Source organism: Oncorhynchus nerka, linkage group LG2, assembly GCF_034236695.1.
Source record: "Oncorhynchus nerka isolate Pitt River linkage group LG2, Oner_Uvic_2.0, whole genome shotgun sequence".
NCBI classification, from domain to species: Eukaryota; Metazoa; Chordata; class Actinopteri; order Salmoniformes; family Salmonidae; genus Oncorhynchus; species Oncorhynchus nerka.
In genome coordinates this window covers 32,336,745-32,363,833 of record NC_088397.1, presented here as the reverse complement: position 1 = coordinate 32,363,833, position 27,089 = coordinate 32,336,745, and the positions used below count along the sequence as shown (strand labels likewise).

The window sequence follows — 27,089 nt, the reverse complement described above, 5'->3', positions numbered from 1 at the left end:
TGGTCGGTGATCTGTTTTTAACTTGGCTTTCGAAGACTTTAGAAAGGGAGGGTAGGATAGATATACAGTTGAAGTCGGAAGTTTACATACACTTAGGTTGGAGTCATTTAAAATCTGTTTTTCAACCACTCCAGAAATGTCTTGTCCTAACCAAAACTATAGTTTGTTAACATCTACTAATTGTGCATGACACAATTACCTTTTCCAACAATTACAAAAATATTATTTTACTGTATCACAATTCCAGTGGGTCAGAAGTTGAGATACACTAAATTTACTGCCTTTAAACAGCTTGGTAAATTCCAGAAAATGATGTCATGGCTTTAGAAGCTTCTGATAGGCTAATTGACATAATTTCAGTCAATTGGAGGTGTAGCTGTGGACGTATTTCAAGGCCTACCTTCAAACTCAGTGCCTCTTTGCTTGACATAATGGGAAAATCTAAATAAATCAGCCAAGACTTCAGAAAAAGAATTATAGACCACAAGTCTGGTTCATCCTTGGGAGCAATTTCCAAATGCCTGAAGGTACCACATTCATCTGTACAAAATAGCACAGAAGTATAAACATCATGGGACCACACAGCCGTCATACCGCTCAGGAATAAGATGTGTTCTGTCTCCTAGAGATGAATGTACTTTGGTGCGAGAAGTGCAACTCAATGCCAGAACAACAGGAACAGACCTTGTGAAGATGCTGGAGGAAACAGGTACAAAAGTATTTATATCCACAGTAAAAACTAATCCTATATCGACATAACCTGAAAGGCCGTTCAGCAAGGAAGAAGCCACTGCTCCAAAACCGTCATAAAAAAGCCACACTACGGTTTGCAACTCCACATGGGGACAAAGATTGTACTTTTTGGAGAAATGTCCTCTGGTCTGATGAAACAAAAATAGAACTGTTTGGCCATAATGACCATCGTTACATTTGGAGGAAAAATGGGGAGGCTTGCAAGCCAAAGAACACCATCCCAACTGTGAAGCACGGGGGTGGCAGCATCATGTTGTGGGGGTGCTTTGCTGCAGGAGGGACTGGTGCACTTCACAAAATAGACGGCATCATGAGATGGGAAAATTATGTGGATATATTGAAGCAACATCTCAAGACATCAATCAGGAAGTTAAAGCTTGGTCGTAAATGGGTCTTCCAAATGGACAATAACCCCAAGCATACTTCCAAAGTTGTGGCAAAGTGGCCATCACAAAGCCCTGACCTCAAGCCTATAGAATATGTGTGGGCAGAACTGAAAAAGCATGTTACACCAGCTCTGTCAGGAGGAATGGGCCAAAATTCCCCAAACTTATTGTGGGAAGCTTGTGGAAGGCTACCCAAAACATTTGACCCAAGTTAAACAATTTAAAGGCAATGCTACCAAATACTAATTGAGTGTATGTAAACTTCTGACCCAGTGGGAATGTGATGAAAGAAATGAAAGCTGAAATAAATCATTCTCTCTATTATTCTGACATTTCACATTCTTAAAATAAAGTGGGCATCCTAACTGACCTAAGACAGGGAATTATTAGGAGGATTAAATGTCATCAATCGTGAAAAACTGAGTTTAAATGTATTTGGCTAAGGTGTATGTAAACTTCCGACTTCATCATGTAGGTCTGTAACAGTTTGAGTCTAGAGTGTCACCCCCTTTAAAGAGGGGGATGACCGCGGCAGCTTTCCAATCTTTAGGGATCTCAGACGATACGAAAGAGAGGTTGAACAGGCTAGAGATAGGGGTTGCAACAATTGCGGTGGATAATATTAGAAAGAGAGGTTCCAGATTGTCTAGCCCAGCTGATTTGTAAGGGTTCAGATTTTGCAGCTCTTTCAGAACATCAGCTATCTAGATTTGGGTGAAGGAGAAATGGGGAGGCTTGGGCAAGTTGCAGTTGGGGGTGCTGAGCTGTTGACCTGGGTAGGGGTAGCCAGGTGGAAAGCATGGCCAGCCGTAGAAAAATGCTTATTGAAATTCTCGATTATCGTAGATTTATCGGTGGTGACAGTGTTTCCTAACTTCAGTGCAGTGGGCAGCTGGGAGGAGGTGCTCTTATTCTCCATGGACTTTACAGTGTCACAGACATTTTTGGAGTTTGTGCTACAGGATGCAAATTTCTGTTTGAAAAAGCTAGCCTTTGCTTTCCTAACTGCCTGTGTATATTGGTTCCTAACTTCCCTGAAAAGTTGCATATCGCAGGGGCTATTCAATGCTAATGCAGTACGCCACAGGATGTTTTGTGCTGGTCAAGGGCAGTCAGGGCTGGAGTGAACCAAGGGCTATACAGTGAGGGAAAAAAGTATTTGATCCCCTGCTGATTTTGTACGCTGCCCACTGACAAAGAAATGATCAGTCTATCATTTTAATGGTGGGTTTATTTGACAGTGAGAGACTGAATAACAACAAAATCCAGAAAAACGCATGTTAAAAATGTTATAAATTGATTTGCATTTTAATGATGGAAATAACTATTTGACCCCCTCTCAATCAGAAAGATCTCTGGCTCCCAGGTGTCTTTTATACAGGTAACGAGCTGAGATTAGGAGCACCCTCTTAAAGGGAGTGCTCCTAATCTCAGTGCGTTACCTGTATAGAAGACACCTGTCCACAGAAGCAATCAATCAATCAGATTCCAAACTCTCCACCATGGCCAAGACCAAAGAGCTCTCCAAGGATGCCAGGGACAAGATTGTAGACCTACACAAGGCTGGAATGGGCTACAAGACCATCGCCAAGCAGCTTGGTGAGAAGGTGACAACAGTTGGTGCGATTATTTGCAAATGGAAGAAACACAAAAGAACTGTCAATCTCCCTCTGCCTGGGGCTCCATGCAAGATCTCACCTCATGGAGTTGCAATGATCATGAGAACAGTGAGCAATCAGCCCAGAACTACACGAGAGGATCTTGTCAATGATCTCAAGGCAGCTGGGACCAGTCACCAAGAAAACAATTGGTAACACACTACGCCGTGAAGGACTGAAATCCTGCAGCGCCCGCAATGTCCCGCTGCCCAAGAAAGCACATATACATTCCCGTCTGAAGTTTGCCAATGAACATCTCAATGTTTCAGAGGACAACTGAGGAAAGTGTTGAGGTCAGATGAGACACTAGCTGATGGCATCAACTCAACTCGCCGTGTTTGGAGGAGGAGGAATGCTGCCTATGACCCCAAGAACACCATCCCCACCGTCAAACAAGGAGGTGGAAACATTATGCTTTGAGGGTGCGCACGTTTTCCCTTACAACTATATTCTAATCATGTTTTAAGTTAATTTCCTTGGAAAGATAACTGCCATGTGATTCTCTGCCAATGCTACTCTATTTCAATAAGACCACACATGTCCTACTCGACTCACTTGATCTCACACACCCAACTAGGAGACGACGACAATCTTTGGGACTGGTAGGGACATCTCAGGGCTTCATGCCCTCTTCTATCCGTCTTCTCCATTCATGGTGAAAGTCAGGTTTGGCAAGGTACAAGGTGGGGTGGAGTTCTCCTTTATTTATATATTTTTTCTCAACTTGATATGATTAAAAAAAAAACTTTAATGGATGTAAAGTGCAGTAAAAACCGGCGGGAATAGGAGTCTATAAAATCACAATAAAATGCATCATATCCACTCTAAAATTGTTTTAACGGTGGTTTAAAAGTGACATGCTCAATGCTGGATACAAATCTGGGCGGGACAGCTTGTTCCTCCCGAATCATGGGTTTCAGTGATGGAATGTCCACCGACCTGAGGGTAAACCTGCGCCCCCAGAAAAGCCATCCTCTCCTCTACTGTTCTCAATCCTGAAAGCTCATGTATATAGTGTGTGTGTGTGTACGTGGTGAGTCTGTCTGCCATCTTGACGTCAAGGTTTTGAATGGTCAGAAGTTTCCTGACATGAGACCTCCCCACGATACACCAGGCTGATGTAGCATTCTCAAAGAGCGGCTGGATGTATCTCTGGTACACTCTGACGTCTGTTCCGGACATGGCTCCTCCTTTTCTTCTGCAGAGTACCCTCAGGTGGTTCTTTCACTTCCTTCCCTCCTCCTCCAGGCATTCTATATGGGCACTCCAGGACATTTGTTCTTGAAATGTGACCCCAAGGAACTTAGCCTTTAGGGTCTTCTGCAGTGCCTGTAGATATAGTTGAAGGTGCACTTGCTTGGTTCTTTTGGGGTTTCTGGAGACGAGGTCTTCAGGGGGTTGAACTTGAGCCGCCACAGATTGGCCCAGTTCTCGATCTCTGTTATGCTCCTCTGTAGCTTTTTTCCAGCATGGGCAAAGGCCCAATAATAGTGGCCCAATAACAGGTCGTCTGCGAACTGGGCTACTTGTCCCTCTCTTAGGTTGGGGTAATAAATATCACAGATGTACATTAAAAACAGTAGAGGACTGAGGTAAAGCCAACTAGGAGACTAGAGGTAAATGCCAATTTATGCTTGCTCTGGCAATGCGACTCAGAGGCTCGGTGCGGAGGGTGTGACGCAACACCAAATCAAGCTTTGTACGGCATCGGAGTGCGCCTCCCAAATTTTGTAACCATGCGGAGAGCTCCGTATAGCTCCGCATTGACATGATTGGCCGACGGTAGGTGGGGCGGTATATCCTGTATAAACACAAACTCACTTCCTTGACAACAAACATGGAGAACTTTGATGAAAGGCTCAGAACAAGTTCACAAATAAAAAACATATTTATGAAACCTTGTGTCGGGTTTTCGAAGATACAAAAATGAGTTTGAACTCCTGGAAAGAGATTGGGGGAATATATGGAAATGTCTGCTCTACTCAAAATTACAACCATCTAATTGCAGCATTACCACAAACATGGAAGAGGCAAGTGGAAGGAGGAGAAAGTAAGGAGCTTGTCTGTCGAACCTGCATTAAAGACCAAAATTGTCTAAAGAAAATTGTGATAAATAAAAAAGTATATCAGTACCCCCCCCCCCCCCCCATAAATGACAGCTGTGCCATATAGATCGCAAAAGCGAAGAGTTTTTCAATTTAAATTATTATACAAAATTCTTGCAACCAATATAATGTTATATAGATGGGGGGATACAACCATACCAGCTCTGCAGATCTTGCTGCGATGAGACAGAATCATTGGATAATTTGTTTTGGTACTGTCCATATGTAGTTTTGTTTTTGGTCGCAAGTTCAGGAATGGCTGAAGAATTGCAACATTTACCTGGAGCTTACTCTGCAAATAGCACTGCTGGGTGATTTAAAGTCATTTGATTAATAATATAATAATACTCTTAGCAAAAATGTTTATCTTTAATTTACAATATGTAGAATCTATGAGAATAGAATGTTTCAAAACGTTTGTGAAACATCAGAGTACAGTTGATAAATATGTGGCAAGTTGTAGAAACATCTCAAGGATTATCAATGGAAACAGGATGCTCCTGAGCTCAATTTCAAGTCTCATAGCTACAAATGTCCTGGATGGCTGGGAGCTTGGCCCCAGTGATGTAATGGGCTGTCCGCACCACCCTCTGTAGCGCTTTGCGATCAAGGGTGGTGCAATTGCCAAATCAAGTGGTGATGAAGCCAGTCAAGATGCTCTTGATTGTGCACCTGTAGAACTTTTTGAGGATCTGAGGGCCCATACCAAATCTATTCAGCCTCCTGAGGTGGAAGAGGCGCTGCCGTGCCCTGTTCATGACTGTGCGGCTGTGTGTGGACCATGTTAAGTCCTTAGTGATACGTTTGCCAAGGAGCTTGAAGCTCTTGACTCGCTCCACAACAGCCCCATCGATGTGAATGAGGGCATGCTGTCCCCTCTTTCTCCTTTAGTCCTCTATCAGCTCATTGGTCAAACTGACGTTGAAGGAGAGATTGTTACCCTGGCACTACACTGCTAAGTCATTGACATTCTCCCGAAGTAGTCTCTGACTGCCCGCTCCCACCCGCTGCATGAAAAAATGCAGACTGTGCTGCAATGATCTCTATCAGGTTCTGCAGGCATCCCGTGGGAATGTAGCCCTCTAGTTTGTACCCATTTTAATTGGCCTAAGACTAGGCTACAATTATGTACCTCTTTTTCTGAGAGAGTAGGAAGGTATGCAATTGAAAAGATAAGTATGTTTTTGTCCTGTTTGATTTTGCTTTGATCAACTCCACATGATTGCGTATTGTCATGTTATTGTAACCCATGTAGTATTTGATTTGAGTAGGAGATCATAGACAACTAAAATCAGATTCATGAGAATAAAACAATTAGTAGGTTACTGGTGCACACTGTAAATCCAATGTTCAATAGCCTAAAGAAAAGCCAAATAGATTTATAGGACTGTACAACGAAGTTGAGGGAAAGACGAAATCGTTGGTGTAAATCCAGCAAGTATGTTTTTCGTGTGACAGTTGTTGCTTTGCCACAGGGGCAAAGACATGCACCTTCAAGGCATTTGACTAGTTTGATTTTCACTTCAGAATAAAATACCAAATAAGGTAGCAAATAAAGCATCGTTATTATGTGGGTGATATGAAAGCTATGCACATTGCTATGATAAAAACGGTATAGCGCTGAAAAGAACAGGGCTGTAGAGATGCGCAGCCAGGACGCACGTTGATGTTCCGGAACGCGACCGATTGAAAAATAGCCACAATGCAAAGCGGTTTATCACAGTGGAAGTAATCACTGTCAACGAGTGTCAAATCCAAGGTGAGTGGTGTTTTTACAGCGGAATTAAACGCCTTATAATCGTTTTCATTGTATTAACGCCAAATCTTACATGTTCGTCATATTCATGCTAATACAAGTCATAGCCAGCCGGTAAGAGAGTCGACTAATACTGTAACTTCCCCCAAAATACTGTAAATTAGCTAGGGTCATGTATTTTTGTTGCCTCAGATGGGTGTATGGAAGATATGCACAGGGTTGGGTTTCCCACAGCCACGTTACCGCCGTCAGCTATATCCTGCCAGCGAGGAACCGTTAACTAACTAGTAACGTTAACTTCATGTAGCTACTGTACAAGCACGGTTTATCTATCGCCAGTAATATACATGTTCAGCTTAGCTAGTTTGGTAGCGTCACTGTCAAACTTAACAGTTGTCATTTGTCCCTCTCTCCGTTTGACAGTATGGCGCTTCGTAAACTATTCCGGCTGTCCTCGCTGTTGCGCTCCGCGGTGTCATTGACACTGCGCAGGAATTTCGGGCTGTCTGCTGTCCTCTTCAACCGAGCCAAGGACCTGGACCCTATCCAGAAACTATTCCTAGACAAGATCCGCGACTACAGCACCAAGAGCAAGTGAGTGCGATAAATAACCGCACTATTTGTCCTACTTTCACTACTGCTAACTTACTTGTTTCTTCATGTTGGTAGGCTATACATTAGCTAGGCGTATGTGGAATGACCCGGGATGTCATGACAGAGATGGTGGCAGGGAGTCTGCACGTGCTTTTAGCACTGCAGAGTTATTTGCAGAAGGATGGGCCATATGTTCAGTAGGCGAACGTGGTGGGATGTTGCAAATAAAAAATGTGGGGGAACAGAGCTAGCAGACTTGATTCTTGATTATACAGTACATGTCAGTCGTGTTCATTCTACATGATATATTTCTATCTGAAAGTTCCACAATGTTGTGCACCTTCTGAACCCGGTCCTATATGCCTAGATGGCAAGATCCATGAACCGCATAGGATGCTGAAGGTGCTTTTATAGGTTATATATGTCTGACTCGTTATAGGGTATTATAATTATAGGGCTGACTAGTTATGTGGTTTCTTGAGCTCACCCACTGCAACAAAGATAGGGCTTCCTTGACATGTCTTTGCCTGATGCTTGGTGCTCACGGAATAAGTAGGCAATTAAACAAACACTCAAACAGGCAACTGAAGCGGGATCTTTCTTATTTCTGTAGATATACAGTGTATTTGGAAAGTATTCAGACCCCTTGACTTTTTCCACATTTTTTTTACGCTACAGGCTTTTTCTAAAATGGATTACATTTCTTAAATCATCCTCAATATAGACACAGTACACCATAATGACAAAGCGAAAACAGGTTCGTAGAAATGTATTAAAAACGTACCTTATTTACATACGTATTCAGACCCTTTGCTATGAGAATGGAAATTGAACTCCGGTGCATCCTGTTTCCATTGGTCATCCTTGAGATGTTTCTACATCTTGGAGTCCACCTGTGGTAAATTCAATTGATTGGACATGATTTGGAAAGGCACACACCTGTCAATATAAGGTCCCACAGTTGACAGTGCATGTCAGAGCAAAAACCAAGCCGTTAGGTTGATGGAATTGTCCGTATATTTCCGAGACAGGATTGTGTCGAGGTACAGATCTTGGGAAGGATACCAAAACATTTCTGCAGCATTGAAGGTCCCCAAGAACACCGTGACCTCCATCATTCTTAAATGGAAGAAGTTTGGAACCATCAAGACTCTTCCTAGAGCTGGTCGCCCGGCCAAACTGAGCAATCTGGGGAGAAGAGCCTTGGTCAGGGAGGTGACCAAAAACCCAATGGTCACTCTGACAGAGTTCCAGAGTTCCTCTGTGGAGCTGGGAGAACCTTCCAGAAGGACAATCATCTCTGCAGCACTCCACCAATTAGGCCTTTATGGTAGTAAAAGTGGTAGTCCTCAGGAAAAAGGCACATTACAGCCAAAAAAGAGGTACATAAAGGATTCTCAGACCATGAGAAACAAGATTCTCTGGTCTGATGAAACCAAGATTGAACTCCTGAATGCCAAGTGATACGTCTGGAGGAAACCTGGTGCCATCCCTAAGGTGAAGCATGGTGGTGGCAGCATCATGCTGTGGGGATGTTTTTCAGTGGCAGGGACTGGGGCACTAATCAGGCTGAGGGAAAAGATGAACGGAGCAAAGTACAGAGGTCCTTGATGAAAACCAGCAGTGAAGGGGTCTGAATACTCTCCAAATCCACTGTATATTCATGATTTATAAAGCCAGGCACATTTAATAGTACGGCTACTGATTTCTAGACCTAAATAAGTTGGTATCCTCACTTTTCTTAGGAAAACAGTCCTTGCCTTATTGTGTCTCCCCTCATTCTGCAGCTGCCTCTGCTTTATGCTCGTTAACCAATATGCTCGTTAACTTTGCTATTATGCACATAGCAACATGGTCTAGGAAAAGGTGCCAATTCAACAGCGTGTTTCAGAACCGTGGACAGCAACCACTAGTCAACGCAGAAGAAAGCAAATTTGTTATGAAATATATTTTTTATTATTGTTGCACCGTTGTTCTTATATAATATAACCATATACAATTTTAGTAGCACATGTATTCGAGTGATTGACTGTGCCTTCCCCACGGCCTCCACAATGGATTAGTCCACTCACAGGGGCAAATCAGACCGGTGTCTTGTACACAATGATATATATATATCTATATATATTTTTGCTAATGCTCGAATAAAGAATGATCAGTCGACTAAATGGGGTCAGCCCTAAACAACAGAGTAGTGTATTCCATGCTACAGTGTTGTTTTAAAAGGTTCCTTCCCCATCGTTCTCTTTTCTCCAGGGCTGCAGCAGGTGGGATTGTTGATGCAGGCCCCTCTTACGAAAAGGGTGTCTCAGAGGAGATCACCAAACTGCAGAGGTTATACGGGACCGGTGACCTCACCAAATTCCCTGACTTCAAATTTACAGGTTCGTTAAGGCCATGCACTGCAGTATAGAGCTGGGATGATTAACTGAAAATGATCAGACATTTTACTGACATCATTAACAACGACAAGTTGCCTACAGTAGAGAAATGTGACGTTTGAAATAATATGGGCGATTGCTAATGGAACAATAGATAGCTACGACATTTAAAGTGTAATAGAAAAAGTAACTGGGGTGTAATTTAATTTGAACAAACGTGTCGTTTGATTTCTCATTATTGTGATAATTGTCCATTTATTGTGATATGGATGTCACCCAGCTCTACCGCAGTAGTAGCATTTCTTGGTAGCTTAGTCATAGACTAAATTGTACTACCTCCATCTCACCCTACGTAGCATACTCATTCTATGCTTAAAAGCAGGGGTGTCAGTCATTCCGTGGTGGTTCTAGTGTACGTGTGTTTTTTCCTTTCAGTTAAGACCTAGACAACCAGTGAGGGGAGTTCTTTGCTAATTAGTGACCTTAATTCATCAGGTACAAGGGAGGTGCAAAAACCCACAGACACTCAGCCCTCCATGAAATGAGTTTGACATGGGTGGTTTTAAAGGATTCATTCACCCTCAACCAGGGTTGTATTCTTTAGGCACCAAACAAAACAACAACAAACAAACAAAAAAAACATATATATATACAAAACATGAAAGGAACTACCGGAACAATAAATGCTTGTTTTTGTTTTGCAAAGAGTTTCACTACGGTATGCCCTAATGAATACGACCGAGCATTTCTCAATCTCCCTTCTCTCTTCTCCAGAGCCCCAGCTGCAGGAAGTGGCCAAGTGAACACTGGCCATGACGACGTTGTCTCTGTCCTACATGTCACCACTATTCATGTACTATTTAATAAATGAAGTTGGATTAAATGTGAGAACATTTTGTTTTCTTACGCAAATCAGTCAAGGGGTTATAGTAAGAGTGATTTTGCAAACCACGTTCAACCTTACATGCTTGCATTTTTGATTGATAACATATGATGATGTCACACTACAGTCTCGCTCGCCTGACTCATGGCACTCCACCCTGTTCCAGCGGCTGTGGGGAAAAGACCACATGGTGCGAAATGATTGAACAAGTTTTTTGATAGAAAATCTTTAATACTGAATAAACATCTTACAAAGAATAAACGTAAAGCAACCCCTTCATCCATAGCCTAAGAAACATACACTATAAGACCAAAAATGCAGTAGCACAATAATACTTTAGCTTAAACAAAACAAGAAAACACTTACAAAAGAGCCCCTAGATAGAATATAACAACTACTTTTGAAAGGCACTGGGCATCACAGAAAATGTAGGCATCTTCGGGTGAGCAGGGGTCCATCTCAAAGGTCTCAATTCAATTAGTATTGCTGAAGTTCAGAGCTACCGCGCAATTGAAATGTAAAGGTAATTTATGATTGAGCCAACATATGCAGCATTCAACGTGAAGGCAGTCTGCGAAAATAGGAACATCGCCTTTAAATTTCAATCATAGCACTGAACTTCGTCATTACGGATTGAATCGATCCCAAAGTGTCTCCTTTCCTTCAGCTGCACTGTTCTGAAAGGAATATAGTGGATGGCCAATATTCAAAATGGAGGAAGCAATCCATAAGACTATTGTGGTGATCTCCGGTGTTTTTCAGGGATGTCTCCTGTTCTGACCAACACTGCTTTACTATTATTGGGGCGTGGCCCATACAAAAAACAATTTCTCCATCTTAAAACAGATGGACTTTGATGTGGATTTTTTTTTTATTACCTGTATGCTAATTAGACTAACGGGGGGCGAGGACATCGACTATGTAATTTTAGGCTCCCGAGTGGTGCAGAATCTCAGTGCTGGAGGCATCACTACAGACCCTGGTTCGATTCCAGGCTGTATCACAACCGGCCGTGATTGGGAGTCCCAAAGGGCGGTGCACAATTGGCCCTGCGTCGTTAGGGTCTGGCCGGGGTAGGCCATCATTGTAAATAAGAATTTGTTCTTAACAGACTTGCCTAGTTAAAGGTTAAATAAAAATCCAAACCGACTGAATGAGATCTACGCGAGTACTGCCCTCAGAAGAAAATGGATTGGTCAGTTAAGAACAAACTCTTATTTACAATGACGGCCAAACCCAGACGACGCTGGGCCAATTGAGCGCCGCTCTATGGGACTCCCAATCACGGCCGGATGTGTTACAGCCTGGATTCGAACCAGGGACTGTCGTGACACTTCTTGCACTGAGATGCTGCGTCACTCGGGAGGCCTAATGTGATGGCTACCTTGTATGCACAACTTTCCCTTAAATTCACATCAATAGCCTTATCCAATAGCCTTCAGAAAATATGTACAGTATATTACACTCAGATGCCATGTTCACGTCTTTGGTATAAAATAAGATTTAGGTAGTTCATGTTTTGGCCAGTTGAGGGGGAAGTGAGCATGTGTGGGACGTAATTCCATGGGTCCACCACAACATGGCGATATGCTGTAGTTTAACAACTTGGCCACCAGAGGGAAGTAGAGTACCATGTTACTAATATAATAGGCTTGCATTGAGGGCCCAGGGAAAGCAAAACAGGAGGAATAAATGGCCTCTACGCAGAGTTGTCTGTCCCCCCCCTTGCTATCCATCCACAAGGGTGAGGAGAGCAGGGTTGGTCAGTCCCAAAAAATATAATGAACTATTCTTAGAGCTATTCATTTGGGTGGAATGAAACTACTCCAGTGGTGTCTTCCAGGGGGTTGTCGAGGTCCTCACAGCATGAAGGACTGGGTGTGTTTGAAGTCCGCAGGCTGAGCGAGAGAAAACAGTAGCATATTTTCCTTCGGTCAGAACTACTGCAATTCAGGTCTTTTTCTCCATTATTAGTAACCATTTGGAGAATTTTACTTACTACTACTGCCAAGAGAATTATACTAGAAATTATCATATCGTCTTTTAATATGGTTGTAAAATGTTATCTAGAAAATGTCACATGTAAGGGGATAATGCTCAAGTCAACATTTCCTGTGAACATCATACCCATCCATGAATACACCAACAGAGAAAATCTGAGGAAAAACACTCACGTCTTGGGGTGGAGGGTTGTAGTTGGCATTAGTCCTGGAAGACAGAGGCATTTATAAAGACAATAAATTGTTTGACAGAGTGGCGGGAGCGAGAGGGAGGGGGCTTCCTAAATGTGATGCAGCTGTGGTCTCAGTAAAAACATCTATCAAAAGAACAACACCACATCAAACACAGGACACGGTCCTATGGAGTGGAAAGGGCAACTTTTTCTGGAAAGGACTCTTGTCTACTTTTAAATCTATTACTTGAGTCTGTCTGTGGGTCAGACTCACTTGTCTTTTTGTTCTATGGAGGTCCTGGTTGCTGATGTGGGCCACACCATGACACTGAGGGATCCAAAAGGACCTGGGGGGGGGGGGTTCAAAGTTGAGTGAGGGGGTGGATGAGGTTCACACACCATGCTCAGGGTTACTAACAAACACGACCACACAGAGGGGGGTACGCGAATCACAATTCAAAATAACATAACAAACCTAGTTTTTCTAACTGGGTCATAAAATACCTGTTTGTCTCTCTCTCTCTCTCTCTCTGTGTGAGAAGAGACAGGCTTTTGCACTGCTTGGCTCAATCACACCTGTCGCTCTCTACTGAACTTACTCAGAACATTAAAACGCACACACCTCTATTAGTCAGTAGTAGTTACACAGCAACGCAGATGTGTCAGGGTGTCTTCACTGTATTTGGGATAATTGTTAATGGATTTAGGGACACAACTCTTACCTTCCTCTGTGTTCTGGAGATGGATAGAAATGAAGAGGAGAGTGGAGACAGAAAGTAAGAGGAAGTGAGTGCAAATGATATTTTCTAACAGAGAGCCAGACATATTGTATGTTTCATGGACAGACAGAGAGAGGGACAGACAGGCAGACTCACTGCTGAAGAAGCCATTACGGTGTGCATAGTACCCCCCGAAGCCACAAATGGCGATGACCAGACAGATGACCACGACCGCAGCCACGACCCCTGCCATGTTTACATCCTCTGAAAGAGAGAGTGAGAGAGTCACGCCAGTTGGTTACAATACTAAGGACACCTCAAATAACATTTCTCTACACGCAGATGGCATTCTCCTCTATATAACCAACCCTCAAGCCAGTATCCGAGATATCGTGGATCTGATTAATTTGTTTTGTGCCTTCTCTGGCTACAGAATCGATTGGAATAAGTGAATTAATGCCTGTTTGAGTGCAGGCCCCTTCTTGGTTAAAACATCTCCCATTTAAGATTTCCTCCGAAAAATGAACCTACCCAGGGGAAATGACAAAAATGTACTCTTCCCTATTTAAAGCTAAAAACCTTTGCTTCTGTCCCTCTCCTCGCCCCAACCTGGGCTCGAACCAGGGACCCTCTGAGCACATCGACAAGTCACCCTTGATGCACCATTACTTATCACTCCACAAAAGCCACAGCTCGGTTTTCCTTCTGGGGGTTATTCAAGAGGTCTTTTCTTTTTTTCTTTCTGAAAAACTAGTTTTATTTCTTTCCTTACTGTTTTTGTTGTATCCATTTGTTCTAATGTTTTCTTAGCTTAGAAGCTCAGAAGACCAATTGTACAGTTCTATGCCTATATACCTACACTTCACAATTGAATTGAATTTATTTTGTGTAACAGACATATACAACAACATGTATAATGTGGACCCAGAGGACATCACTTGAAAGTATGAATTAAAATGCTTGTTTCCAAAGTGGTCCCCGGTGGTAAAAACAATAACACATTTAACGATTAAAAAAAAGGCAAGACAAAATTACAAACAACCATAAATACATTCATTTATATTGACACCCTAAAAAGTGGCACTATTCACTGCACCTTTCCCTAACCTTAAATCAACCATATTAATTTCACATTAAAACAATATATTAATTGTACCTATCATTCAAATAAATACACCTGACCAGCAGCAGTAGGGGACACAAGGGACTGCCCCTTGTGAGGGTTTTTTGAAGCTATTTCTACTTTTTCTTTGCTTGATCTCCAGGGGGAGGCTATTCCATAGACAAATGCCTGTATAGAAAAACATGCTCCTCACAGTACTGTTTACTCATGGGATTTTACAAGACATAACACTAGCTCTGGTATTGTAACTGTGTTGGTTATAGACCATATCAATGGGGTTTGAAGCACGAGAGTCACGCTAGTTTGTGGAAAGACAAAACTACACTAATATGAACCACAATCATTCTTATATTTACGCACGCACGCACGCACGCGCACGCACACGCACACACACACACACACACACACACACACACACACACTCACACTCACCTATCTTCATGTGTTTAGCCTCACACATCTTGGGCGGCCCCACTTTGTTGGATGCCAGACAGCTGTACTGTCCCGTGTCGCCTCTCGCCACAGTCTTAAACTCCTGCCAGAGAGAGAAAGAGACAGATGGAGGGCTCACAGGAGAGGAAGATGATACGATGCACAGAACCTGTATAGTTTTTTTTTTTGCAATTGGTCTAGAGTATACCAGTGTGCTTCCGAACTTAAGGGTCTATATGGGTTGATGTTTGACCAAAGGGAAGTGATCTATATCAGAATATTGATTGTCGCACTCGCGCTGCCAATACACTGGATCACTGCTACTAACTTCCGCGATGCATACAAGGCCCTCCTTTCCGAAAATCTGACCACAACTCCATTTTGCTCCTCCCTTCCTATGGGCTGAAACTCAAAACAGGATGTACCCGTGACAAGAACTATTCAACGCTGGTCTGACCAATCGAATCCACGCTTCAAGATTGTTTTGATCACGCTGACTGGGACATTTATATGCTGATTCGGTGAGTGAGTTTATCAGGAAGTGCATAGGAGATGTTGTACCCACTGCGACTATTAAAACCTACCCTTATCAGAAACCATGGATAGATGGCGGCATTCGCGCAAAACTAAATGAGCGAACCACCTCATTTAACCATGGAAAGATGACTGGGCATATGGTCGAATACAAACAGTGTAGTTATTCCCTCTGCAAGGCAATCAAACAAGCGAAATGTTAGTATAGAGACAAAGTAGAGTTGCAATTCAATGGCTCAGACACGAGATGTATGTGGCAGGGTCTACAGACAATCACAGACTACAAAAAGAAAACCAGCCACGGACACCAACGTCTTGCTTCCAGACAAACTAAACACCTTCTTTGCCCGCTTTGGGGATAATACAGTGCCACCGATGCAGCCTGCTACCAATGTGAGTAAGACATTTAAACACGTTAACCCTCGCAAGGCTGACGGCCCAGACGGCATCCCTACCCTCGTCCTCAGAGCATGCGCAGACCAGCTGGCTGGTGTGTTTATGGACATGTTCAATCTCTCCCTATCCCAGTCTGCTGCCCCCACATGCTTCAAGATGACCACCATTGTTCCAGTACCCAAGAAGGCAAAGGTAACTGAACTAAATGACTATCGCCCCAGAGCACTCACTTCTGTCATCATGTAGTGCTTTGAGAGACTAGTCAAGGATCATATCACCTCCACCTTACCGGTCACCCTAGACCCACTTCAATTTGCATACCGCCCCAATAGGTCCACAGACGATGCAATCGCCATCACACTGAAGACAGCCCAATCCCATCTGGACAAGAGGAATACCTATGTAAGAATGCTGTTTATTGACTACAGCTCAGCATTCAAAACCATAGTACCCTCAAAGCTCATCATTAAGCTTGAGGCCCTGGGTCTCAACCCCGCCCTGTGCAATTGGGTCCTGGGACTTCCTAGGACCCCTAGGTGGTGAAGATAGGAAACAACATCTCCACTTCGCTGATCCTCAACACTGAGGCCCCACAAGGGTGTGTGCTCAGCCCCCTCCTGTACTCCCTGTTCACCATTGACTTCATGGCTATGCACGCCTCCAACATCAAGTTTGCAGACGACGCAAAAATAGTAGGCTTGATCATCAACAATGACGAGACAGCCTATAGGGAGGCGGTGAGGGCACTCGGAGTGTGGTGTCAGGAAAACAACCTCTCACTCAACGTCAACAAAACAAAGGAGATGATCGTGGACTTAAGGAAACAGCAGAGGGTGCATCCCACTATCCACATCGACGGGACAGCAGTGGAGAAGGTGGAAACTTTTAAGTTCCTCATCGAACACATCACGGACAAACTGAAATGGTCCACCCACACAGAGGCTGAAGAAATCTGGCTTGTCACCTAAAACCCTCACAATTTTTTACAGATGCACAATTGAGAGCATCCTGTCGGGCTGTATCACCAACTGGTATGGCAACTGCACTGCCCACAACCGCAGGGCTCTCCAGAGGGTGGTGGGGTCTGCACAACGCATCACCAGGGGCAAACTACCTTCCCCCCAGAACACTTACAGCACCTGATGTCACAGGAAGGCCAAAAAGATCATCAAGGACAACAACCACCCGAGCCACTGCCTGTTCACCCTGCTACCATCCAAAAGGTGGAGGTCAGTACAGGTGCATCTGGGACAGAGAGACTGAAAAATAGCTTCTAGCTCAAGGCCATCAGACTGTTAAACAGCCATCACTAACACAGAGAGGCTGCTGCCTTCATACAGACTTGAAATCATTGGCCACTTTAATATATGTATCACTAGTCACTTTAATAACGTTTACATATCTTGCATTACTCATCCCAAATGTATATACTGTATTTTATACCATCTATTGCATCTTGCCTATGCCGCTTGGTCATTGCTCATCCATATATTTATATGTATATATTCTATTCCATCCCTTTACTTAGATTTGTGTGTATTAGGTGGTTGTTATGGAATTTTTAGATTACTTGTTAGATATTGCTGCACTGTCGGAACTAGAAGCACAAGCATTTAGCTACACTCACAATAACATCTGCTAAACATGTGTATGTGACCAATAAAATTTGATTTGATTTCTGAGGTAGCCACTGTTGGTCTGAACTGTAACTAAGGTTTCAGTGTCTTACTGAGGTTTGTATTATCATATACTGTGTTAGTGGTTGATTATACCTCCATGTATTGGAGTATGTAATGGAGGCCTGCTACATCGGATGCATAACTTACAGTGTACAGAACGCGAGGCGCTCCTATTAATCTCAATGAAACTTGGGCATAAGTGAGCTGTAGGTGAATGAGCTGTAAGTTATACTTTGGTTCTATTTTCAAGATTTTTTTCCCCCGCAGCTCACAATAGGATAAAGAACCTTGCACATTGCTCTCGCTGGCCAAAAATAATCATCTCGATGCCCTAGTGTGGCTCCTACGTAACACACAGTCTGTGGGTGTGGCTGGGCCCTCGTTCTGCCAAATTCAAATGGCTTTACTGGCACATACAGTGCATTCGGAAAGTATTCAGACCCCTTGACTTTCTCCAAATTTTTGTTACTTTACAGCCTTGTTCTAAAATGGATTAACATCTCTTAAGGATCCGCCCCTTTTTTTCAATTTTCTCCTAACATGACATACCCAAATCTAACTGCCTGTAGCGCAGGACCGGAAGAAAGGATACGCATATTCTTGATACCACTTGAAAGGAAATACTTCGAAATTTGTGGAAATGTGAAATGAATGTAGGAGAATATAACACATTAGATCTGGTAAAAGACAATACAAAGAAAAAAACGTGTGTTTTTGTATTTCTTTTGGACCGTCAACTTTGAAATGCAAGAGAAAGGCCATGATGTATTATTCCAGCCCAGGCGCAATTTAGATTTTGCAGTGTATGTGCAAAGTTTTAGACTGATCCAGTGAAACATTGCATTTCTGTTCAAAATGTTGTATCAAGACTGCCCAAATGTGCCTAATTGGTTTATTAATAACGTTGCACTCTCCTCAAACAATAGCATGGTATTATTTCACTGTAATAGCTACTGTAAATTGGACAGTGCAGTTAGATGAACTACGATTTAAGCTTTCTGCCAATATCAGATATGTCTATGTCCTAGGAAATGTTCTTGCTACTTACAACCTCATGCTAATCGCATTAGCCTACGTTAGCTCAACCCGTCCCGCAGGGGACCCACCAATCCTGTAGAGTTAACTAGTTTTTTGTCCCCTCATCAATCTACACACAATACCCCATTAAGACAAAGCAAAAACAACTTGTAAACAGCTTGCAAAAAATAACAGAAATATCACATTTAAAGTATTCAGACCCTTTACTCAGTAATTTGTTGAAGCACCTTTGGCAGTAATTACAGTCTTGAGTCTTCTTGGGGATGTCACTACACACACACCTGTATTTGGGGAGTTTCTCACATTCTTCAATCTGACAGATCATCAAATATTTATGCCAGGTTGATGATTGGGGACTACAGGAAAAGGAGGACCAAGCACACCCCCATTCTCATCGACGGGGCTGTAGTGGAACAGGTTGAGAGCTTCAAGTTCCTTGGTGTCCTCATGACCAACAAACTATCATGATCCAAACACACCAAGATAGTCGTGAAGAGGGCATGACAAAGTCTATTCCTCCTCAGGAGACTGAAAATATTTGGCATGGGTCATCAGATCCTCAAAAAGTTTTACAGCTGCACCATCGAGAGCATGGTTGCTTCACTGCCTGGTATGGCAACTGCTCGGCCTCTGACCGCAAGGCACAACAAAGGGTAGTGCGTACGGTCCAGTACATCACTGGGGCTAAGCTTCCTGCCATCCAGGACCTCTATACCAGGCAGTGTCAGAGGAAGGTCCTAAAAATGGTCAATGACTCCAACCACCCTAGTCATAGACTGTTCTCTCTGCTACAGCACAGCAAGCGGTACTGGAGCGCCACGTCTAGGTCCGAAAAGGCTTCTTAACAGCTTCTACCCCCAAGCCATAAGACTCCTGAACAACTAATCAAATGGCTACCCAGACTATTTTCATTGCGCCCCCTCTTTAACGCTGCTGCTACTCTCTTATTGTCTATGCAAAGTCACTTTCACTCTACCTACATGTACATATTACCTGAATTACCTCAAATAACCGGTGGCCCCGCACATTGACTCTGTACCGGTACTGCCTGTATATAGCCTCGCCATTGTTATTTTACTGCTGCTCTTTAATAACTTGATACTCACATTTTTTACTTAACACTTATTTATCTTAAAACTGCATTGTTGGTTAAGGGCTTTATAAGTAAGCATTTCACTGTAAGATCTACTCCTGTTGTATTTGGTTCACGTGACAAATACAATTTGATTTGTTTTGGATGGGGAGCGTCACTGCACAGCTATTTTTCAGGTCTCTCCAGAGATGTTCGATCGGGTTAAAGTCCAGGCTCTGACTTGGCAACTCAAGAACATTTAGAGACTTGTCCCGAAGCCACTCCTGCGTTGTCTTGGCTGTGTGCTTAGGGTCGTTGTCCTGTTTGAAGGTGAACCTTCACCCCAGTCTGAGTTCCTGAGCGCTCTGGAACAGGTTTTCATCAACAATCCTTCTGTACTTTTCTCCATTCAACTTTCCTTGATCCTGACTAGTCTCCCAGTTCCTGCCACTGAAAACCATCCCCACAGCATGATGCTGCCACCACCATGCCTCACCGTAGCAATGGTGCCAGGTTTCCTTGAGATGTGTTGCTTGACATTCAGGCCAAAGAGTTCAATCTTGGTTTCATCAGACCAGAGAATCTTGTTTCTCATGGTCTGAGAGTCAATGTTGCAGAATTGTTTTGGTACCCTTCCCCAGATCTGTGCCTCGACACAGTCGTGTCTCGGAGCTCTATAGACAATTCCTTCGACCCCGTGGCTTGGTTTCTGCTCTGACATGCACTGTCAACAGTGGGACCTTATATGGACAGGTGTGTGCCTTTCCAAAAAATGTCCAATCAATTGAATTTACCACAGGTGGACTCAAGCATCTCAAGGATGATCAATAGAATCAGGATGCACCTGAGCTCAATTTTGAGTCTCATAAGCAAAGGGTCTGAATACGTATGTAAATAAGGTATTTATGTTTTTTATTTGTAATACATTTGCAAACATTTCTAAAAACCTGTTTTCACTTTGTCATTATGGGGCATTGTGTGTAGATTGAGGAGGATTTTTTTTTTTAAATCAATTTTAGAATAAAGCTGTAACGTAACTAAATGTGGAAAAGGGGGAAGGGGTCTGAATGCTTTCCGAATGCACTGAACATTGAGTAAATTGTGCCAAAGCATCAATGGTACAACTGTATATACACTGTTCTTAAAAAGTATCTCACCAGTATGCCCGTGATTGGGTTGAGGTGGTAGGTGGCGTTGGCCATGCGGGAGGGGGTCAGCGGCTTGTCATCTTTGTACCAGGAGTAGGTGGCTGGGGGGATGCTCTGCTGGTCCCTACAGCGCAGCTGCACCACAGAGCCCGTCAAAGCCGAGCTGGGGATCTCACAGGATGGGGTGTGGGGGGGCACTGTGAGGAGGGTACAGCCACAATGTCAGCTGGGTTAAGGGGGTGCACGAACAGCATGTCTGAGACAACACACAGACACACTCAGTCATGCAGACAGACCCTCTCAGTCTGCCAGACGATGTGGTACACACCCAAGACTTCGAGGGTGATGTTAGTCTCCCCCAGGGTGATGGTGTCGTGAGGGGCAGTGATCTCACAGCGGTATTCGCCCGCGTCTTTCTGGGTCACCCTCTGTAGGGTCACCGTTGCCCCCTTGATCCTTGCACGCCCCGCAAAGGCTCCTGGGAGAGTGGAAACCGGTCAGCACAGAGAAGAGGGGGGTTGTGGAGATGTGGTTTCTTAAGGACAAATGTTCTACTTAAACTAACATCAACCATCTGGTAACTTCTCATACAAATGTCTTTGTAATGTTCATCACATTCTGCTTTATGTTGATGAGGCTCTTAAAATGAATTCCCCTCGTGTGAGGAGAGTAAATGAAATCTGAGAGTCTGAAGATGGGCTCTGGACAGGGGTTAAAAGAGACAGAAAGAGAGCGATGGAAGAGAATGTGCCAGAACAGCCAATCACCTCTGAAGTGTCCCTCATAGTAAACAAATGATACATCTGTTCCTTTCTTCTTCCACTCGATTCGAGGATTCTGTTCCTTCTCTGTCCGAAAATCACAGCTCAGAACCGCATCGGAGTTCTCGTGGACCTCCACCTTGGGCGTGGTTGTTGACACGGTAACAGGGACAATGGGGAGGCCTGAGGGATGGAGAGAGAGAGGTGCCACATATGGGGTTGGGGGAAAGGGTTGTAAGATGGAGGACGAGTTATGAACACCTTAACGCCGTTATGAATCAGCAATTATAATCAGTTATGAACTAGTTTATAATCTGTTAGAAACCAGTTATATTCAGTTATGATGGACCAGTTGTAAATGTTGTATGAACCAATTATATCTGTTATGAACCAGTTTTTCCTCTGGACCAGATTGGCGGAGCATGAAGACTCATGGCTGATTGTTTGGTTGGCTGGCTGTGTCTGTGTGTCGCTCCTGTTGAACATGTACATCTAGACAGGAACAGGAAATAGGAGCATCCCTTCCTGTCGGTTGATTGGTGCAGGGATCAGGATTATTGTTTTGTCATCCTGTTGCTGTCCACAGGTCGCCCGGGTAACGCCCATCCATTGAGGGAGGAGCGCGTGTTGCGTGTGTATGTGCATATGTATGTGTGTGTGTGTGTGTGGGGGGGGGGGGGGAGATTAACTGGTACAATAATGTTATGTACAACACACACGCACACTGAGTATTTGGGTAGTTCCATGAAAAGACTGCCTTTTGCGCCCCTTTTGACATTTTATGTAGCAATTGTGCACCAATATTGAATTTTAAAAGCCTGTTATATTAAATGAAGAGCCTTTTAAAAATATACTATACCCCATGGAGAAAATCAGCTTTTTTCAGTGGTGGAAAAAGTACCCAATTGTCATACTTGAGTAAAAGCAACCTTAATAGAAAATAATAGAAAAGTCCTCCAGTAAAATACTATTTGAGTAAAAGTCTAAAAGTATTTGGTTTTAAATATACTTAAGTATTAAAAGTCAATGTCATTTCTAAAATAGACTTAAGTATCAAAAGTAAAAGTATAAATCATTTCAAATTCCTTATATTTATCAAGCAAACCAGACGACACAATTGAATTGTTTTATTGATTTATTTACGGATAGCCCCGGGCATACTCCAACACTCAGACATCATTTACAAACCAAGCATTTATATTTAGTGATTCATCAGATCAGAGGCAGTAGAGATGGCCAATGGTGGTCTCTTGATAAGTGTGTGAATTGGAACATTTTCCTGTCCTGCTAAGCATTCAAAATGTAACTAGTACCTTTGGGTGTCAGGGAAAATGTATGGAGTAAAAAGTACATTCTTTTCTTTAGTAATGTAGTGAAGTAAAAGTAGTCAAAAACATAAAGAGTGAAGTACAGATACCCTCTAAACTACTTAGGTCGTACTTTTTACTTAACCTCTTCAACCTATGGGGGCGCTATGTCATTATTGGATAAAAAAAACGTGCCCGTTTTAAGCGCAATATTTTGTCTCGAAAAGATGCTCGACTATGCATATAATTGGCAGCTTTGGAAAGAAAACACTCTGACTTTTTCAAAACTGCAAAGATATTATCTGTGAGTGCCCCAGAACTGATGCTACAGGCGAAACCAAGATGAAACATCAAACAGGAAATGAGCTGATGTAAGAAATAATCATCAAATAAGTCACAATGCTGCAGACATCTTGGACGAACGGCAGAGAGCATAAGCTCGTTCACGGCACATTCACAGCCATATAAGGAGACGATAGTAAAACAGAGCTTCAAAAATTCAGCTCATTATTGATTCATTTACGTCTGTCCCTCATTTTAAGGTCAACCCGTGTTACGTGAACTAAACTTTTTGTCAAAAATAATCATTGAACATCGAGCATAAAAGCAGGTGAGCTGGTTCTTACTGTTTTGGGCCATTTTCTGGTGTTTTGTGGTGGAAAACTGAGCGGGTCGGGCATAACATGTCAACTGTTACCCATAGATAGACAGGCTAGAAATGTTTTCGCAATAAAACAAAAAAAATGTGTGAAGTTTGCATTCAATTGCCACTTCCTGTTGCACACAACATGAGACAATGTCCTGTAAAACTGATTGCTATCCTTTGGGTGGTGATAAAAAGTTAATTTTATGTGACGTTGGAGCTCCTGTCAGCCCACACTAGTCGCTGCTCAATTCCATCGTAAATCGCTAAGTTTAGTCGGCTAGCTTTACACAGACACTTATTTAACACACCCAGACAACACACATTTATTTTGTGTTGTGTTTGTATTGGCCAACATCCATTTTTCCTTCCATTGTTTCAGTAAATACTGAGATGTATTCAGATAACACACTTATTCACATGCATGCTCAACTAGATAACTGTAATGACATCTGTATCCCTGCATAACCTACTAATACTATATTCCGCTCAATTCATTAAATACTGACAATTGCTGGCCAGCAAAGCACAAAGCTATCTGTCATGGCCCTGTACTGGTAAACATCACGTCAAAAGACCTAAACCACCCCTGTCTACACCAGTGGTTCCCAACCTTTTTCGGAAACTGTACCACCAACTGAATTTTGCTCTGCCGAGAGTACCCCTGAAGTACCCCCTCATGTGCATTTTACCAGTAAGCCCATGCTCATGAGTCTTATCAAGTACCCACTTGGATAGGCCAAGTACCCCTGGATGGGGAACCCACTGGTCTACACTGTACTTAACTGAGGTCAACTACCAAATGAGTCATTCACTGTTAGCAGTTCGCTAGCTTCCTGTTCAGTCAGCTTCTTTTTGTTGCACTACTTCCTGTTGTTCTATTAGTGGACCAGAGGGTGGGGTGGGGCAGAGGAAAGGTCCTAACCAATCCTCCTGGTCTCCTGCTTTCCCCCCACGGAAGGGCAGACGTGCGTCCCAAATGGTATCCCATTCCCTACATAGTGCCCTATGGGTCCTGGTCAAAAGTAGTACACTATGTAGGGAATATAGACGCAAACCGGGTCTACGTGGAAGAATTGAGGGAAAGTGAGACAAAGGCATTGGAGAGGCACAGGAAGTGACAAAGGATATGCATGTCCTCTCAGCGTGGAGGCGGCCATCTTAAACGGCCAGGAAAGCAGAGCAAAAGTTGGGAAACAAGACGTAAACAACTTGCTCGCTGACAAACAATGAAGCAAACCAATGAAGCATACTCAATTTCATTTGAAATCTAGTCGATTCACAGGAAATAAACGGAAAAACTAAATGTGTGTCCCATTGATTTTGAATTCTCCTTCTGAATCCTAGTTATGAGTATTTAGGCAATTAGGTCTACATAGGCCTACACATTATCAGTGGCAGAATGCGATCTCTCGCTTGATGTGCGTAAGTACAGTATGAATTCAAACTGCAGACTCATGTTGTCTATTCACATTGTCCTTCAGATGTTTGAGTACTGTAGGCGGTGGAAGTGCAGCCTTGTGTATTTTGTCCCTCCCTGCTTGCTGTCTGTGTTACTTTGTGAGTATGTGTAACACTGTTATCACTGCAGCTGTGTTGGGAGTGGGAGTGTGTCTCATCACTCCCTCTTTCTCTGTGAGGATAAGCATTGTCTCTCCCTGGCTGGATGGACAAAGAGAGAGAGGGAGAGGAGAGAGACAGAAGATAAGGGAGAGAGAGACAGACAGAGAGAATGAGATGTGGAGGGAGATAGGAAGAAATAGATGGAGAGAATGAGAGAGATAACGAGAGAGTTTTATTTTATATCGTCAGGATCCATCAATAGCATCCCCGGGTTGAAGAAACTGTTGTCACAGTGTCGGCTGTGGCGAACGCCAGCCACCTTGAGGAGCGTCTCCTCGAGATAACACAGACGTGACAACAACCGTGACATGATGCCCACACTTTCTCTGTCTGCTGAGTGGTGACCTGTCCCTCTCTGAACCCTATGAGCCACCCGCCCTGAGACCTACCAAGGTTGGGTCAAATTGAAGTCAGTCAACTCAGAAAGAAAACTAAAATTCCAATTCAAGAATTTAAAAAAAAAGGGCATTTATTTTTAAATGACTTTGCAATAAACGGGAAATTAGATGCTACTTCTATATGTTAGCATCTATTAGCATCTAAGAGGACATCCATTTCCAGACAGAGAGGGATCTAGAGAGACAAACAGAGAGAATGCGTGTGTGTGTCTTCCAAGGAGAACAAAGCCCCTCTGTATGTGTGTAACCCTGCACTGCTCTGTCAGGAACAGCTGTGCCAGTCAGGGTTGGTGGTGGTGGGGGGCTTGTTTGCTAAATGTTGGCATCTCACTGACACCATGGGATCGTCCCAAATGGCACCCTTTGTAGTGCACTACTTTCGAACGGAGCACTATGTGCCCTGATTTTTAAAAAAATAGTGCACTATAAAAGGGAATATAGAGTGGCATTTGGGACGAAACGATATGGTGACCTGCTGATAGCCCACATCCAGATTAGACTGGCCTGTTTCCAACAAAAACTTAAGGCCACATTAGTGGTCCATATCTGTTTTCTGCAGTTGCATGTAGTCCAATATCATCGCAATAACACGCACACACAGTGAGGAAGGCTGTATACGATAGACCGGCAACGTTGGAAACTTTAGTACAGGCCATAGTGGTTAGAGCGTTGGGCCAGTAACATAAAGGTTGCGAGATCGAATCCCCGAGCTGACAAGGTAAAACAAACTGTCGTTCTGCCCCTGAACAGGTCAGTTAACCCACTGTTCCTAGACCGTCATTGTAAATAAGAATTTGTTCTTAACCGACTTGCCTAGGTAAATAAAGTTGAAATAAAATAACGAAGGGGATGAAGTAATAAATTAAGCCAATTACTACCGAAACAAGTGCTGCTCACTTTTTTTTTATTTGTGTGTGAAGCACTAGAAGCATCAACACAGTAAGATCACAATAATAATGTTTTTTTTTTAAATGGTGCTTTATCAATATTTTCCTATCTAAAATGGCTTATTTTTTTCTAAACACAAACAGCTGACATGAAATTACACATACAAAAGCAATAGGGATGACGGTAATGTAATTATTAAGAATACCAATACAGATCAACCCAAACATGCATTACACACATTCACAAGCACGCAAACAAACACAGACGAATAACTCATTATCATACGGAATAGCCTAAATGCAAAAGTTTACTTACATTGTATCAGTAGAATGACAAGGGGCAAAACCAGTGACGCTTTCTCCATCCTGAACTCCCGCTGTTCAAAAGTCTGTCCTTCCTCTAAATATGAGTAGCTCTTGAGCGACAACCTATTCCCGCACTTGTCCACAACTCCAGTAATTCCAGAATCTCGTCACTCCTTTGAGGAAATTATGTTCCGAAAACTCCGTTGAATTTCCTGAGCAGTTAGGCAGGTGGTTCGGAAGTCGCACTTTCGGACTCTCTGTACACTATTACACCAGCCGCAGGGCACACGGCTGCAGAGTGGCTGTCACTGTAGACGTTCTCTACTATTCTACT

General features: G+C 43.2%; 2 protein-coding genes across 5 annotated transcripts; one reads left to right on the top strand and one right to left on the bottom strand.

The window, feature by feature from the left end:
- Window positions 1-6,552: 6,552 nt before the first annotated feature.
- Window positions 6,553-10,516, top strand: atp5pf (ATP synthase peripheral stalk subunit F6). Of its 3 annotated transcripts, none has more exons than XM_029668452.2 (4): window positions 6,553-6,661; window positions 7,082-7,252; window positions 9,509-9,636; window positions 10,408-10,516. In XM_029668452.2, exons 2-4 carry the CDS (start codon window positions 7,083-7,085, stop codon window positions 10,434-10,436), a joined length of 327 nt encoding a protein of 108 aa, XP_029524312.1. In that variant the 5' UTR covers window positions 6,553-6,661; window position 7,082; the 3' UTR covers window positions 10,437-10,516. The 3 variants fall into 3 exon arrangements, with proteins under 3 accessions (XP_029524312.1, XP_029524303.1, XP_029524321.2); XM_029668443.2 differs by lacking the exon at window positions 6,553-6,661 and adding an exon at window positions 6,686-6,772; XM_029668461.2 differs by lacking the exon at window positions 6,553-6,661 and adding an exon at window positions 6,828-6,945.
- Window positions 10,419-27,089, bottom strand: jam2a (junctional adhesion molecule 2a). 2 transcript variants are annotated; one of them, XM_065026028.1, is made up of 10 exons: window positions 26,766-27,089; window positions 21,598-21,774; window positions 21,159-21,308; window positions 20,840-21,027; window positions 14,964-15,066; window positions 13,565-13,672; window positions 13,412-13,424; window positions 12,970-13,036; window positions 12,691-12,729; window positions 10,419-12,414 (listed from the first exon to the last, which is right to left on the bottom strand). In XM_065026028.1, exons 1-10 carry the CDS (start codon window positions 26,812-26,814, stop codon window positions 12,376-12,378), a joined length of 933 nt encoding a protein of 310 aa, XP_064882100.1. In that variant the 5' UTR covers window positions 26,815-27,089; the 3' UTR covers window positions 10,419-12,375. The 2 variants fall into 2 exon arrangements, with proteins under 2 accessions (XP_064882100.1, XP_064882099.1); XM_065026027.1 differs by lacking the exons at window positions 10,419-12,414; window positions 12,691-12,729 and having other exon boundaries at window positions 12,983-13,672.